The 16,496-nt window shown below is 43.6% G+C and overlaps 1 protein-coding gene across 2 annotated transcripts in view; it reads left to right on the top strand.

The window, feature by feature from the left end:
• Positions 1 to 16,496, top strand: part of HDAC2 (histone deacetylase 2) — a 59,574-nt gene that overhangs the window by 26,461 nt on the left and 16,617 nt on the right. The window contains exons 1-8 of one of the 2 annotated variants that reach the window (XM_056566352.1): positions 125 to 147; positions 863 to 975; positions 9,490 to 9,607; positions 12,041 to 12,115; positions 12,206 to 12,344; positions 14,501 to 14,642; positions 15,256 to 15,348; positions 15,441 to 15,549. In XM_056566352.1, the coding sequence (XP_056422327.1) occupies positions 901 to 975; positions 9,490 to 9,607; positions 12,041 to 12,115; positions 12,206 to 12,344; positions 14,501 to 14,642; positions 15,256 to 15,348; positions 15,441 to 15,549 (751 nt within the window). In that variant the 5' untranslated portion in view covers positions 125 to 147; positions 863 to 900. Of the gene's footprint in view, positions 1 to 124; positions 148 to 862; positions 976 to 9,489; positions 9,608 to 12,040; positions 12,116 to 12,205; positions 12,345 to 14,500; positions 14,643 to 15,255; positions 15,349 to 15,440; positions 15,550 to 16,496 lie in introns of those variants that run through there. The other variant, XM_056566351.1, reaches the window with a different exon arrangement.

The following is a 16,496-nucleotide window of genomic DNA, read 5'->3' as shown; positions in this document are numbered from 1 at the left end:
CACAGGTTTTGATAAATCTCCCCCCATAATGACAGCTCAGCTTTGATCTCAATGCACTCTAGTAACATGAATGCTGTTCAGGGAGCAGAGTTCCCACCCGTTATTTAGGGTAAAAGCTGATGACGGGTTCCCTTTAAAGTTATGAAGGTGTGTAGGCTTTATTAGCTTATTGTTCCTCCAGTATATCGGAAGTGTATGTTGGAAAGTTGTCAAAAATGTATTTTTAACCAAATAGTGGACTGGTTTAGGTCACATTTTGCAGTAGTTAATAAATCATCAATTTGCGTTTTTTTTTTAATGCAAAAGTTTGGTGCCAACGGCCATCATTTATGCCGTAGCTCCGGCTAGCTCTTATCAGCCCTAGAAACGCTTCTGAACCGGCTGGATGATTTGCCCGTGGGACAAATTCATTAAGTGACGTGTGATGTTTGATGAATTTGTACCATGCACGTCAAATCCGAAGTTACTTTTGTACTCTATCATAGCACAGATGTTAGTACAGGGATGATGATGATTGCCCCTCTATGTTCATCCATTTCCCAAATATACCTGTTATTTTGTGGGACTTAGTGTGGGGCTTTTTCAGACACTGGATAGGTCCTCCATTTTGAAATCCTGGGAAACGTGATTGTTGAAGTCAGCTCTCTAGAATTCCCATTGTATAAGGCCTTAGAGCACAGTGTCCCCTTCATTCTCCCAAACAACCAGAGGGTGCAGTGCTACATCTGTCACCGGCTTGCATAAATGACAAATTTTTATTATTTTATAACACAGATATATAACAAAGCGTTGCTGCCTCTGGGGGCAAGAAAAAGGACAAAGCCATATGCAGAAATCCTGACATTTATTTGTTTTTAAACAGGTGACATTGGGAATTACTACTATGGACAAGGGCATCCCATGAAACCTCATCGGATACGAATGACTCACAATTTGCTTCTGAACTATGGACTATACAGAAAGATGGAAATATATGTAAGTTATTTTAAAATATTAATTGTTAAACCTGATTTCCCCGATCCTCCACTGCTGTCTTTATGGTCCTTGGTTCTGATGCTTAGCACCTCCTGGGGTCTGCATTAACAAGGAAGTGAAGATGGACACCACTGCAGCCAGTGATTGGCTGAGCAGGCACTTTTGGAATGGTGGCAGTGGGGGATTGGGAAGGGTAAGTAATTTTTTTTTTTTTTTTTTATACCCCTGTCTGACTTCACTTGCTTATTAAAATAGTCACACTACCCCTTTAACATTGCTTAAAATACTTTGCTTAATCATAGACATTTATGGGCTTGAACAGCTACTCATCTGGTCATGAGGGTGTCCGGTCCCTTGTTCCCAGCAGGGACACAGGCAGTCACTGTTGAATATTTCCTATAAGTGATGTAAAAACAACTAGATGAGTTTGATCCAGCTGTTTTTTAGTATCTGTAGTAGAGGTTTAACAAGTGGTAGTTTACAGATGTATCCATTACTGTCCTTTTTATGGGTTAATGCCTTAAATTTACCTTTACTTTAATGAACACTGGTATCTTTACAAAATGTAGTACCTGGCAGTCACGTCACCTATAAGTCACTTTGGCTTTAAAAATAAAATACAGTTAAAGAAATATTGCAACCTTTAAAGGACATCTATAGTGCAAAATAACTTATCCCTTATCCGAAGGAACTACAGGACCGGAGTATCGTGACGACACAACTCCGCCCCCTTGTGACGTCACACCCCCCCCCACTTAATGCATGCCTATGGGAGGGGCTGTCACGCCCCCTCCCATAGACTTGAATTGAGGGGGCGGGGCATGACATCTGAAGGGGGCGGGATCGTGACGTCACGATCAGACATCTTATCCCCTATGCCTTGGATAGGGGATAAGATGCCTTGGGACTGGAGTACCACTTTAAGCAAGACAATGCCCGTTGCCAGATTGTTCAAAAATTGTTAGGAACGCTACGAAGAGTTCAGGTTGTTCACTTTGTGAAAATTCCAGATTTATTCTGATGGTAAAGCTGCTATATTTCTGTGGGTAAATCGCGCAGAGTTCTTGCATTTTACCCTTTGGGTGTTACCAGTTGGGGCGTGTTCCTATACTGTCTGACCTTGTCCAATCACTAGAAATCTAATAACTGATATGGCTTACTCCAATTAAAATTACCTACTCTGAGCAATCCACGTGCGTCACTGCCATGAGGACGCCATTCTGCAGAGTACTGATAACCTGCAGGAATTGTATCTATCAACATGATGCTTCCATAGTGAGAGGCAAATGTTAACTTACCCACTACCCCTGTGCTAAGTGCATGTCATCGGGACTTTAATCTGCTGCTGACAGCTCGCCCACACAGTGGGTCTGCGACGATCCTTGGCAGCGGCTGTAGCAAAGACTGGAGCGCAGATCAGGCTTTCCCACCGACTGCACGTCAGAGGGTACACTGTACCAAGTGATTGTTGTCACATATGCAAGACTGTCAGAGAAAGTTCTTCTGGATAAGGCTCGCTGCACCTACAGTTAAAGGGGTTATCCAGGAAAAACTTTTTTTTTTATATATCAACTGGCTCCAGAAAGTTAAAGGGTAGCTCCTACCATCCTATTTTTTTTTCTGTCCCTGCCTATTGCCAATCTATCCCTAACCCCCTCCCTGCTTTTAATTTTTATTTTTACTATATTAAAAATGCTTTTTGTCTGCCTGGCAGTGTGCTCACTACCAGGCAGACTTCCCCAACAGGCACCACGTCACTGATGCCTGCTGGGGGGGACTTCCGCCCTTAGTTCATCTACACAGGGTGCCTCCTGCTGTTTCACCACTACAACTCCCAGCTTGCCCTGACATCTATTGGCTGTCAGGGCATGCTGGGAGTTGTAGTATTGAAACAGCTGGAGGCACCCTGTGTAGATAAACTATTAGTTAGTTACATCCGGCGCTAGCCCGTCCCCTCCATCAACCAACACATACTCCGTTCCCTCCATCACAAACCCCCCTCCCGCATGCCCATTACCTCATTACACTTACTGCAGAGTCCGGCAGCAGGCGTGCAGGGACAGCGACGGCGGCGATGTGCGGGAGGAGTGGCCGGGGAGCCAATGCGCTCGCTCCCTGCCTGTCTGATAGGCAGGGAGTGAGCGCAGGCTGAATGAAAAAGGACCGATGCCCGGCCGCATCAGTCCTTTTTCAGGCGTGACGTCACGCCAGGCTGCAGCCGGCCACTAGGAGGGAGACCCCTAGTGGCCGGTTTTCAAATGTAAATGAAAGAATTTTAATTTAAAAAATAAAAATAAAAGTATATTAGAGAGATGTTGTAGTACATAAGTACAACATATCAAAAAATAAAGTTGGTGACAGTGCCCATTTAAACAGATTTGTAAATGAAAAAGCTGAGTTGGAGGTACTCAATCTGCTTGGTATGTATTGTCCGAGATCTCTATCCTGGTGGTATCCTCAGACCACCTTGAAATTGGAAGAAAAAGTAGTGATAGTAGTGGATGAGATCTAAAGGACTGGGGAATAAAGGGTGTGAAGTAACTGAAATAAAAGAAGATGCAGGGAGTTGAATAGATAAATAGATACAATGTAATAGATGCGAATATAGATAGTTACTATGACTCAGAGAATGTGTGGTGCTTAATAAATGCAAAGCTGGTGATCAAATATGGAAAAAAAATGAATGGTGACTGTTGTGTGTATGTATGTATGTCTACTATGTTGCAAAATGTATCAAGTGTTTCTGAAATAACTACTGCAATAGATGTATCAATTAAATCGATGTACTAAATGTCCAGGGTACAGCACATTTATTAATCAAATAAAAACAATTAGTCAATTTAAACAGTTATGTAGATATGTGGAGTAAGAGTGCAGGGCCCTTGCACTCCTCCCCACCTGTTATAATTAAAAGGTAAAGATCATTCAAAAAAAGAAAAGTATATAAAATGAAACACACAGTATATGTGATAAAGTGACAACACACTCTCAGTTCAAAAGTTCAGTGTGTACTTGCAACCTCTGGAGACCCCCAGTTTGGGTCCCACCGTTGCGAAAAAACAGAGGTACGGCTCAGCCGTTTTTGAGTAAAGTACAGTGGTGGGGATATATACCAAGTCACTAATCCGTAGGTTCAAAGCTATAGATGACAAGGTCTCTAATGATGGTGTAATTTGATGGTTCCTGCATACACAGCGCGGCGGCTGTGCGATAGTATGGAGCGCTGTAGGAACTACAGTTCAAATGAATTGACGGCTTTGTAAATTACTTCTATTAAAAAATCTTAATCCTTTCAGTACTTATGAGCTGATGAAGTTGAGTTGTTCTTTTCTGTCTAAGTGCTCTCTGATGACATCTGTCTCAGGAACCGCCCAGTTTAGAAGCAAATCCCCATAGCACACCTCTTCTACTCTGTGCAGTTCCCGAGACAGGCAGAGATTTCAGCAGAAAGCACTGTTGCCAGACAGAGAACAACAACTCAACTTCAGCAGCTGATGATTATTGAAAGGATTAAGATTTCTTTAATAGAAGTAATTTACAAATCTGTTTAACTTTTCTGGAGCCAGTGGATATTTCCTGGATAACCCCTTTTAACATTGGTAATATTTATTGTGAACACAGATTTTGCTTATTGAGTACTGTGTACAGACAGGGCAGCAAAATGTATTCTATAATACATGCTGCTTTGGAGCACACCACAATTGAGAGCGATGACTTTTTGCTATGTATGATATCAGTTGGTCTATATATACAGTGGGGCAAAAAAGTTTTTAGTCAGACACCAATTGTGCAAGTTCTCCCACTTAAAAAGATGAGAGGCCTGTAATTTTTATCATTTTATACCTCAACTATGAGAGACATAATGAGAAAAAAAAACAAACTCATTGTCTGATTTTTTTTTTTTTTTTTTTTTTTTTTTTGCAAATTATGGTGGAAAATAAGTATTTGGTCAATAACAGAAGTTCATCTCAACACTTTCTTATATACCCTTTGTTGGCAATGACAGAGGTGAAACGTTTTCTGTGAGTCTGTGCAGATCTCTGCAGGCGGTGTGTTTGAGATCATTGTTATGCTGAAAGACCCAGCCACATTTCATCTTCAATGCCCTTGCTGATAAAAGGAGGTTTTCACTCGAAATCTCACAATACATGGCCCCATTCATTTTTTTCTTTTACACAGATCAGTCGTCTTGGTCCCTTACCAGGTGGTCACAGGTGTGCATGAGAGCAAGAAGCTCCTACACAGCTCCTCATCTCCCCTCCCCCTGCTCTGTCTTCTGAGGATGCAGGTCTGCACTGAAAGAAGACAGAGAAGATAAGAGTGTTATCTGAAGGGGAGGATAACAAAGTGCACGGGCTGGGGATGTATAGACTGCGGAGGAATAAATCTCGGACTGGGGATGATTTCTGTGGGGGGGGGGTACTCCTGAATGACACATGCTGGGAGTTGTAGTCCCTGTTATGTGTGTGTACCCAACCAGTGTGCCTCCAGCTGTTGGTTGGAAAACACTGTCCTAGCCTTTTCAGCATACACATCATATTACACCAGTGTTTCCAAACCAGTGTGCCTCCAACTGTTGTAAAACTACTACTCCCAGCATTCCCTGCCCTTTTTGGCCATGCTGGTAGTAGTAGTTTTGCAACACCTAGAGGCACCCTGGTTGGGAAACACTGGTGTATGCCCTATAGAGGTGTGGGGAATTACGACCCCCAGGAGACTACAGAGGCAGCATGCTGGTGTTATACCACAGACTGAAGACTCCTGAATGACACATGCTGGGAGTTGTAGTCCCTTTTGTGTGTGTATGCCAGTGTATCCCAACCAAGGCTGATTATATTAGAGTGCTGTGTATAAGGGGGCCGACCGGGGACAATTGTACGATGGGTAAAGGGCGGAACAAACAAAAAAAAGGAGCCACCCCAAACCAGCAAGGCATGTGGCATGCTGGGATTTGTAGTTTTTAGCACAGCAAGAAACAGGAAATAGAAGCAAAGATAGGAAAACAAAGTGGGGGATAAAAAGACAACAAAGAACGGAAATAGAGAAGCCTAAACAAGAATAGAAATGAAACAAAACAAATAGGGTAAGTCAAAAACGGAAAAACACGTTGACCACCGGAGTACCCCTGTAATTCTAGTACTCGCCGATACCAAGTATGAGTACTTTTATTTTAAAGGGAATCTGATACCAGGGTAACCCGGTTTCTGGCGCTGTTTACCGTATAATATGTGGGTCCTTGTTGAGTAAAATGGAGGTGGCTGCTGTAGTATGAGCCAAGATCTCCCTCTTCTCCATTGGACAGAACAGGGAATTTGCATTGGCGGCGAGACCGATGTCTCCGGAGCGATTGTGCTGATGTTCACATGGTGGGTAGCGGTAGAAACCGGGTCACCTGCACTATCTACATATAGAAGTTAATGCAGGTGACTCTGCTGTAAGATTGCCTTCAATAGTAGGTAATATCCCCTTGTAGTTTATCCCCTTGTAGTATAGATAGTTGCAGACATAAGTAGCAGCCCCCCCCCCTTGTAGACAGCGCCCGCCACGTGTCCCCTTTGTAGACAGCAGCCCCCCCCCCCCCCCCTTTGTAGACAGGGACCCACCCTTGTAGTTAGCGCACACACACACACTCTTGTAGACAGCTTACCTGCGGCTGTCCTCGGTTGTTGCCACTCCGCTGTCCCGTTCTCCTGATCGCATCATGGTGTCCTATGGCGGAGCATGTGACATGCACATCACTCTGCTTCCTCCGTAGCGCAGGGGAGGAGGAGTGATGTGTGTGTGTGTGTGTGTGTGTGTGTGTGTGTCTCATGCTCCTCCATAGGACGCCATGATGCGATCGGGAGAACGGGACAGCGGAGCGGGGCTGCACACCAGCAGGTATTGGACATGGTATCGGGGACATTAAACGAGTCCCTGATACCATGCAAATGCCGATTCATGGTCCCTCAGCCTCATTCATACTCGCTCAGCCCCATATTTACAGTCTTGGCTGCAAATTTTGGCACCCCAGAAATTTTTCAAGAAAATGAAGTCATTTTTCTCAGAAAAGAATCTAACTAGAGTAACTAGAGATGAGTGAAGTTAGTGACTATATTCATCACAAACTTCTCGGCTCAGCAGTTGGTGCCTTTAGCCTGCATAAATTATTTCAGCTTTCAGGTGCTCCGGTGGACTGGAAAAGGTGAATACAGTCCTAGGAGACTCTCTACCAAGACTTTATCTACCTTTTTTCCAGCCCACCGAAGCACCTGAAAGCTAAACTAATTTATGCAGGCTAAAGTCAGCAACTGCCATGACGAATCGAATCACTGTAACTTTGCTCATCTTAAGCAGTAACACATGTTTTGCTATACACCTGTTTATTCCCTTTGTGGGTATTGGAACTAAACCAAAAAAGGGAGGAAAAAAAAAGCAAATTGGACATAATGTGACACCAACCTCCAAAAATGGGCTGGACAAAATTATTGGATCCCTTAACTGAATATTTGGTTGCACACGCTTTAGAAAAAATAACTGAAATCACTGGCCTCCTATAACCATCAATAAGCTTCTTAAACCTCTCAGCCGGAATGTTGGACCACTCTTGCTTTGCAAACTGCTCCAGGTCTCTCTTATTGGAAGGGCACCTTTTCCAAAAACAATTTTAAGATCTCTCCACAGGTGTTCAATGGGATTTAGATCTGGACTCATTTCTGGCCACTTCAGAACTCTCCAGCGCTTTGTTGCCCTCCGTTCTGGGTGCTTTTTGACGTATGTTTGGGGTCATTGTCCTGCTGGAAGACCCAAGATCTCGGACGCAAACCCAGCTTTCTGACACTGGGATGTACAGTGCGACCCAAAATCCGTTGGAAATCCTCAGATTTCATGATGCCTTGCACACATTCAAGGCAGCCAGTGCCAGAGGTAGCAAAACAACCCCAAAACATCATTGAACCTCCACCATATTTCACTGTAGATACTGTGTTCTTTTCTTTGTAGGCCTCATTCCGTTTTCAGTTAACAGTAGAATGATGTGCTTTACCAAAAAGCTCAATCTTGGTCTCATCTGTCCACAAGACGTTTTCCCCGAAGGATTTTGGCATACTCAAGTTCATTTTAGCAAAAAGGAGTCTTGCTTTTTTTTCAAAGTAGAGTTTATTCAAAGAAACATACATGTAAGAACAAAAAATGGCAAACGAGACAAAAGCATAGGATTGATCACAAGATCCAAATAAAGGAGCCAGGGCCCAATGGGAATTGAGAGGTGGATAACAATGCACAAAGAATCATGAGGGCAAGACTAAAATACATAACTGTCCTGAGCAATACAAACAACAAGATCGTCACACTAACCGTAAAGAGGAACTCAGGTTGTGCGGGTGTGGGAGCCCATCAGACAGTTACAGGTGATAGGCTATTGGGGTCCCTGCTCAGGTGAGGGGTATGGGACCAGTAACAGCCAATTGGTTAATATTGTAGAGCAAGGGAAAGAGAGCAACCCTTTAGTTTGCATAGTGTAGAAGAGGGTAGGCAGGGAAGGGACAAGGAGCAGGAGGAAAAGAAAGCCAGGGTAGGGTTAGGTCGATAGTCTTGCTTTTTTATGTCTGTGTCAGCAGTAGGGTCCTCCTGGGTCTCCTGCCATAGCGTTTCACTTCATTTAAATGTCTACGGATAGTTCGTGCTGACACTGATACTCCCTGAGCCTGCAGGACAGCTTGAATATCTTTGGAATTTGTTTGGGGCTGCTTATCCACCATCCGTACTATCCTGCATTGACACCTTTCATCAATTTTCTCTTCCGTCCATGCCCAGATAGCTACAGTGCCATGGGTGGCAAACTTCTTGATAATGTTGCGCACTGTGGACAAAGGCAAATCTAGATCTCTGGAGATGGACTTGTAACCTTGAGATTGTTGATATTTTTCCACAATTTTGGCTCATAAGTCCTCACAGTTCTCTTCTTCTTCTCTTTCTGTTGTCCATGCTTAGTGTGGCACACACAGACACACAATGCAAAGACTAGGTGAACTTCTCTCCTTTATATCTGCTTTCAGGTGTGATTTTTATATTGCCCACACCTGTTACTTGCCCCAGGTGAGTTTAAAGGAGCATCACATGCATGAAACAATCTTATTTATCCACAGTTTTGAAAGGGTACCAATAATTTTGTCCAGACCATTTTTGGAGTTTGGTGTGACATTATGTCCAATTAGCTTTTTTTCCTCCCTCTTTTTTGGTTTAGTTCCAATACACACAAAGGGAATAAACATGTGTATAGCAAAATATGTGTTAATGCAATCCTTTTCTGTGAGAAATACTTAAATTTCTTGAAAAATTTCAGGGTGCCAACATTTACGGCCATGACAGTACACATAACTGGGCTTAGCATCCACACCCTTTTTGAAATAAAGTTTATGCCCCTCCTGACTATTTAGGGAAATGTGCAGATGACAACCAGATGTAATGTAATGATTTGTACAGGTATATGTGGTCTTGTTTTTTAAGCTCAGTTTACTATGTTCTTTTCCTTAGCGCCCTCACAAGGCAACAGCTGAAGAGATGACCAAGTACCATAGTGATGAGTACATAAAATTTTTACGATCGATAAGACCAGATAACATGTCTGAATACAGTAAACAAATGCAGAGATGTAAGTCAACTATTCTTTTCTTTCTTCCCTCTACAATTACCCTGTAAAGTTTTAGTAATTTTGGGATACTATATAAGTATAGTAAATTTGTTGTGACTTTTTTTTTTTTTATATCAACCGGCTCCAGAAAGTTACAGATTTGTAAATTACTTCTATTAAAAAAAATCTTAATCCTTCCAATAATTATCAGCTGCTGAAGTTGACTTGTTGTTTTGCTCTCTGCTGACATCTTTGCTTGTCTCAGGGAACTGCACAGAGTAGAAGAGGTTTTCTATGGGGATTTGCTTCTACTCTGGACAGTTCCCAAGACAGGTGTCATCAGAGAGCACTTAGACAGAAAAGAACAACTCAACTTCAGCAGCGCATAAGTACTGAAAGGATTAAGATGGCTAAGATAGGTTTCTGGATCCAGTTGATGTATATACAAAGTTTTTGCCTGGATAACCTCTTTTAAGCTAAGATGTCTTAATAAAATACAATATGTCAGCTAGGGATCGACCGATTATCGGTTTGGCCGATATTCACGATTTTTGACGTTATCGGTATCGGCAATTACCTTGCTGATAATCCGATAATGTGCCGCCATCCCCACCGCACCCCACGCTGCCCTCATTGCCTCCCCTATCCCCAGTTTTATAATTGCCTGTTCCCGGGGTCTGGGGCCCGCACTACTTCTGGCTCCTGCTGTGACCTGCGTTACGCTGTATGCTGCGTAGCGCAGTGACGTCCTCAACGTGACCGCTCAGGACGGGAGCCAGAAGTAATGAGGACCCTGGGAACAGGTAATTATAAAACTGGGGATAGGGTAGGCGATGGGGCAGCTGCGGTGTGCGGGGGTATGGGGGGATGGCTGGGGGGCAGCGGCGGGGGTAGGGGGGGGGATGGCTGGGGGGCAGCGGCGGGGGTAGGGGGGGGATGGCTGGGGGGCAGCGGCGGTGTGCGGGGGTAGGGGGGGATGGCTGGGGGGCAGCGGCAGTGTGCGGTGCGGGGGTAGGGGGGGGGGGGGGTGACTGGGGGGGCAGCGGCGGTGGTTGGGAGGACCCCCGGACAGGCAGGGGGAGAGAAGCGGTGGTCTCTGATTCAGCCAAAGCCGCTGCAGTTTATTGATTTAAAGCGCCCGCTTTAAATCAATGATCTGCAGCGGCTTCTTGGGGGGGTGGAGAAATAGCCGATATCTTATACCGGAATATCGGTATAAGTTATCGGCTATCGGCCTGAAAGACCACAGATTATCGTATCGGCCCTAAAAAAAAAAATGATATCGGTCGATCCCTAATGTCAGCTTGTCCAAACATCCTTCATCTCTTTATTTTGGTACATTTTAGCAAACTATTGGGAGGGGGACATCCTCTTTGAATGGAGCAATCTCTCTGAAATAGGCCTTGTCCTGTACTGCTTTTTACTGGGGATCGACCGATTATCGGTTTGGCCGATATTCACGATTTTGGGAGTTATCGGTATCTGCAATTACCTTGCTGATAATCCGATAATGCACCGCACCGCCCCTCCCCCATCCCCGGTTTTATAATTACCTGTTCCCGGGGTCCACGCTACTTCTGGCTCCTGCTGCGTCCTGCGTTACGCTGTGCGCAGTGACGAGTGACATGACGTGACGCGACGTCACCGTCAGTGCGCACAGTGACAGCTCAGGAGGACGCCACCAGAGCCAGATGTAGAGTGGACCCAGGTGGCAGTGATAGGACTCGGGAGGACCCCCGGATAGGCAGGGGGAGAGAAGCGGGTGGTGGCCTATGGCACCGCAAAAGCCGCTGCAGTTCATTGATTTAAAGCGCCTGCTTTAAATCAATGATCTGCAGCGGTGTCGTGGGGAGGGGTGGGGGGTGGATAAATAGCCGATAACTTATACCGATATTCCGGTATAAGTTATCGGCTATCGGCCCTAACCTCCACAGATTATCGGTATCGGCCCAAAAATATCGATCGGTCGATCCCTACTTTTTACCTCCTGGCTGTAAAACTATTGTTCATTCTTCATGTTATGCTTGTTGCAGATCTTTGAATAGTCTCCTTTGTATGATGTTGAGTCTCATTGGGGCCTTAAAGGGAACCGGTCATCAGATTCATGCTGCCCAGACCGTGGGCAGCATAAACCTGGTGAAAGGAGTTTGATCCTACACACTATAAATTACTCTGCTTGGCTATTTCAGTGTAATCCTAGTGTAAAAACATGCTCCCGGTACCTGGGGAACTAGTCATGGGGGCGGTTCTCGGTTGCTGCTCTCTGTCTCGCTAGTACTGATTTTTACACTGTTACTACTCTAAAATGCCCAATTGCATTGGAAAATCATAGTGTTGGGATTGCATTACCTTCACCTGTATTATGCTGCCTGCTGTATGGCTAGTGTAAGACTGAGGACAGGTTCCTTTAAAGGTATAATTTTGACACTGGTGTGACTATATTGTCTTATTCAGTCAATGTAGGAGAGGACTGCCCTGTATTCGATGGCCTGTTTGAGTTTTGTCAGCTGTCTACTGGTGGCTCTGTTGGTAAGTGTGCTTTTTACTCTTCCAAACACCATGCATAAAATCTTGTGTCCATAATTACTATTGTGATTCCTCCCCTGCGTTCTCTTCTAGCTGGAGCTGTAAAACTGAATCGCCAACAGACTGACATGGCTGTTAACTGGGCAGGAGGGTTACACCACGCTAAGAAATCTGAAGCATCTGGGTTCTGTTACGTCAATGATATTGTTCTTGCCATTTTGGAACTACTAAAGTGAGTTTTAATATTTGCATGCTTGTTAGTCTTATGTGTTTATTTATTTTTATTTTTTTTCTGCATAAACTTATCAATATATATCAACTGATACCATAAGAATGATCAACATTTTACCTGGTATTATTAAAGGGTTACTCCGCTACCCAGTGTCCGGAACGCTGTGTGCATGCTTCAGTGTTCAATCCTGCCCCCTTGTGATGTCACGCCTCATCATGTGACATCACGTCCCACCCCTCAATGCAAGTCTATGGGAGGGGGCGTGACGGCCATCGCGCCCACTTCCCATAGACTTTCATTGAGGGGGTGAACACGGAAGCCCGCACACAGCGTTTGGAACTCAATGTTCCGGACGCTGGGGAGTGGAGTAACCCTTTAAGTCAGAATACCTGATAGTTGCAGTAGTGATTATGTTGATGAAATTGCATTGTACGGTACCACCAAAAAAGTTGTGGGATTCTAAGATTCTTTAATAGAAGGTACAGTAAAGTGGGATTCCTCTTTAAATATCTTGGCACCCAAACAGTATTGGAGGTGGGAGATTTATATGATACTTTCATTAACTTTAGTTGCCATAATTGGATCATTTGTATAATACCCACCTATTTTAGTGCAGTGTATTATGCCTGTTAACATATTTGGCTTCCATAACTGTTCTGAACGCTGGAGCTGGTGCCAGGAGCTTGTGATGTTATAACCTCTCCCCCTCAATGCAAATCCATGGGAGGGGGCGTGACGGCTGTCACGCCACCCTCCCATAAACTTGCATTGAGGGGGCGGGGTTATGACGTCATGAGCTCCCGGCTCCAACGTTCGGAACAGTTTGTTCCAGACGCTGAGCAGTGGAGTACACTTTTAGGCCTTTTTAGGCCTCTGTGGTAATAATAACAGGGGCCTATGTCTACATTAGTCCTGTCTGTGGTGAGCTTCCCTAGTGCACATCTCAATGATGTTCACAAACCATGAGATGTGAACACAGCCTTATTTAGTTTCAAACACAGTCTAAGGCTGCATTCACACTTCGTTTTTACATTACGGGTGCCGGATCCGGCTGGGGGAGGGGCAAACGGGCTCTCCCATACCCCAGCTGGACCAGCGCTGAACTCCATTTACTTTAATGAGCCGACCGGAGTCAAACGGTGACTCCGGTCAGCTCATTTTTGACCCGTATGCGGTTTCCTGACCGGACCAAAAACCGTAGTAATACTATGGTTTTAGGTCCGGTCACAATACCGGATACGGGTCAAAAATGAGCCGACCGGAGTCACCATTTGACTCCGGTCGGCTCATTAAAGTAAATGGAGTTCAGCGCTGGTCCAGCTGGGGTATGGGAGAGCCTGTTTGCCCCTCCCCCAGCCGGATCCGGCACCCGTAATGTAAAAACGAAGTGTGAATGCAGCCTTTGCTGTAGTTATCTGTGTCTAGATCAATACTGCGTATGTTCTCAAGGAGAGCAGTGAACCTGTTGGAAGTTGTCCAGTTATCTATCCCCATAAATTTCCACCAGCTTTTGCCACTAGGGATCCATGGTGGGAGGACTCGCATAAAAGAGGTGTCTAGCACTTACAACTAGACTTTTAGTGTATAACTAAAGTCCTGTGATTTTTTTTAATTTGCTAGAGTCCAGAATCTGTGCATACTATAAAAGGTACATAGATCTGCTTTGCTTGCCTTTTTGAACATCGTGAGGTTTTTAGCAGCCAGTAATAACATCCTGTAGGGTTGGGCCAAGGTTGAGCAGCAATTGCTGCAAGTTAAAGGGATGTTCCCATCTGACATGTATGGGATATCCATGGATAGTGCCCTAAATGTCTGTATACAGGCCCATCACTGGAACTGGGGGTCCCCAGCTGGTAAGATGACACACATTCTGGTGTTTTCTTGTATGCTTCAGTTCTTTAGTGTAAAAAAATTGTATCATGTTCTTTTGTTTTATTTTTGAAATAGTTGATGTGGGAACAATAGTAAAGGAAAGTTCTGCTTAAAAGTTTGTTGTTTCAATGTGGCCTGCATTGTGTTTGTATGAAAGGTTAGGGCTACTCCTTAGGTTTTGTAGCCATTTTAGTGGTTTGTGTGCAAAAGAAAAAACTTGCACTGAAGTGACACTTGTTACATTATTGCTGTTTCATAATGACTCAAATACATTTCTTTTTTAGGTACCACCAAAGAGTGTTGTATATTGATATTGATATCCATCATGGTGATGGTGTTGAGGAGGCTTTTTATACCACTGACCGTGTCATGACTGTTTCTTTCCATAAATACGGGGAATATTTCCCAGGCACCGGAGATCTCAGAGTATGTAAAGTATTGCCATATGTAAACTGCGTTGATGCTTGTAGTAAAGCTTTTCAGATTGCAAAATGAGCATAGTCTGCAATGCTAATGCTGCTGTCAAATAGTGGAACCCGAATAGCTGACCCTAAAATGTCATTCAATATTTGCTAGGATACATTTGACTGTCATGTCTATGCTAGAATGGTGACAGAGCACAAAGAGACTAAAAGTCTCTCAAATTATTTCTAAGTTGAATGGTCCTAAGAAGGCGGAAATTTGTGCCATTTTTAGTTTTAGTATTAAGAAATTTGTCCAAAAGTTTTAAGCCACGCTACTCCAAATAAACCGTAGCTGAACCAGCAAGTGCAAAAAGTGACCTCTTTGCGCAGATAATGCCAAACATGGATAAATTCCCCTAGAGTTCACTGCAGAAGTTATACTTTGAAGAGGTTTGAAAATCGACTTTTACTTGGAAACCCTGGTTTAAAGTTGTGAAAAGAATTTAGGTAGAAACTATAAAGTTTTGTTGTGAACGAGTTTCTGTTGTTTTATTATTATTCATTATTTATTATGATCTATTATTATTATTATTATTATTATTATTATTATTATATATATATTTTTTTTTGTTAAGGATATTGGGGCTGGTAAAGGAAAGTACTATGCTGTCAATTTCCCAATGAGGGATGGGATTGATGATGAATCCTATGGACAGATATTCAAACCAGTGAGTATACGGCATTCTGCCAGATCCTTCACATTGCATCATGATGTGTGACAAATGGTAGTAATGTTTATATGGTCATTTCTGCAATGTAGATCATATCAAAAGTGATGGAAATGTACCAGCCCAGTGCTGTGGTCTTACAGTGCGGAGCCGATTCATTGTCTGGCGATCGCCTCGGATGTTTCAATTTGACCGTAAAAGGTAAAAAAAAGCTTAAATTATTTTGGGGAGAACTTGCTGATTTGTGTTCAGGACTGTCCGTTGTGTTTTATAGTCTTCCTAACCAAAAGAGAACCTACCAGATATTTTTTTTCCGTCCCCCTAGATGAACAATTACTATTAGAACTGTTTTCAAAATTCTTCTTTAATTCAAAGTATTAGGTACTGTTTCAGTTAGGGGCAAGCTACAGACAGCTTTTTTTATTTAATTTTTTTTACCTCATACCCCATATATGTGCACATTTGGTAAGCATGCATGTGGATTATGTTGGGATAGTGGCGTAAGCTATTGCCAGACTCCACTGGTGGCTCCTTATCTCCCTTCAGAACAAAAGGATTGGTCATGTTGAAGCCAACTCCTCTAACATCATCTGTTAAGGGAACGTAGCGAGACCAACATTAGATGGTCCACTAATTCAGCCAAATTCACAGATACAGCTGACCTGAATCTTATTTATTAATTTCAGGGCTCTGTATATAGGTAAGGTAATATTCATAACATTAGGAAAAAAACAATAATGAAATAATTGACTGGTACAGAGAGAGATGATCCTGCTTGACTTGACAGAGATGGGGGTTGAGTTTTAAAAGATAAAAAAAAAAGCTATAGCTGATAGTCTGAAATCCTGAACAGTAGAGAGGTATCACGTGGATCGGAGCACAGTACTTTGGTATATTTGGTGCTCCCATAAACAATTCGTGGAGCGGGTTCCGCCCCCTCCGCTTCATGCAGTGGGGATAGTCTTTGCCCAGTTCTGGAGATTGTGGGGGATCCCAGAGCTTGAACCCCACACAGTAAGGGATATATTTTAAGTATTAAACAGAATCCCATGCCTTTAAAGGGATATTCGAAATCCCAGGCGAGAAGCATGAATGGGAAAAGTAGGACCCCGAGAATGGAGAGAGGGCAAGGTGAGGAGGTGGTGTGA

The sequence above is a fragment of the Hyla sarda genome, chromosome 3, assembly GCF_029499605.1.
Source record: "Hyla sarda isolate aHylSar1 chromosome 3, aHylSar1.hap1, whole genome shotgun sequence".
In the NCBI taxonomy this organism is placed as follows: Eukaryota; Metazoa; Chordata; class Amphibia; order Anura; family Hylidae; genus Hyla; species Hyla sarda.
The sequence above is the reverse complement of the archived record's forward strand: the minus strand, read 5'-3'. Positions and strand labels throughout refer to the sequence as shown.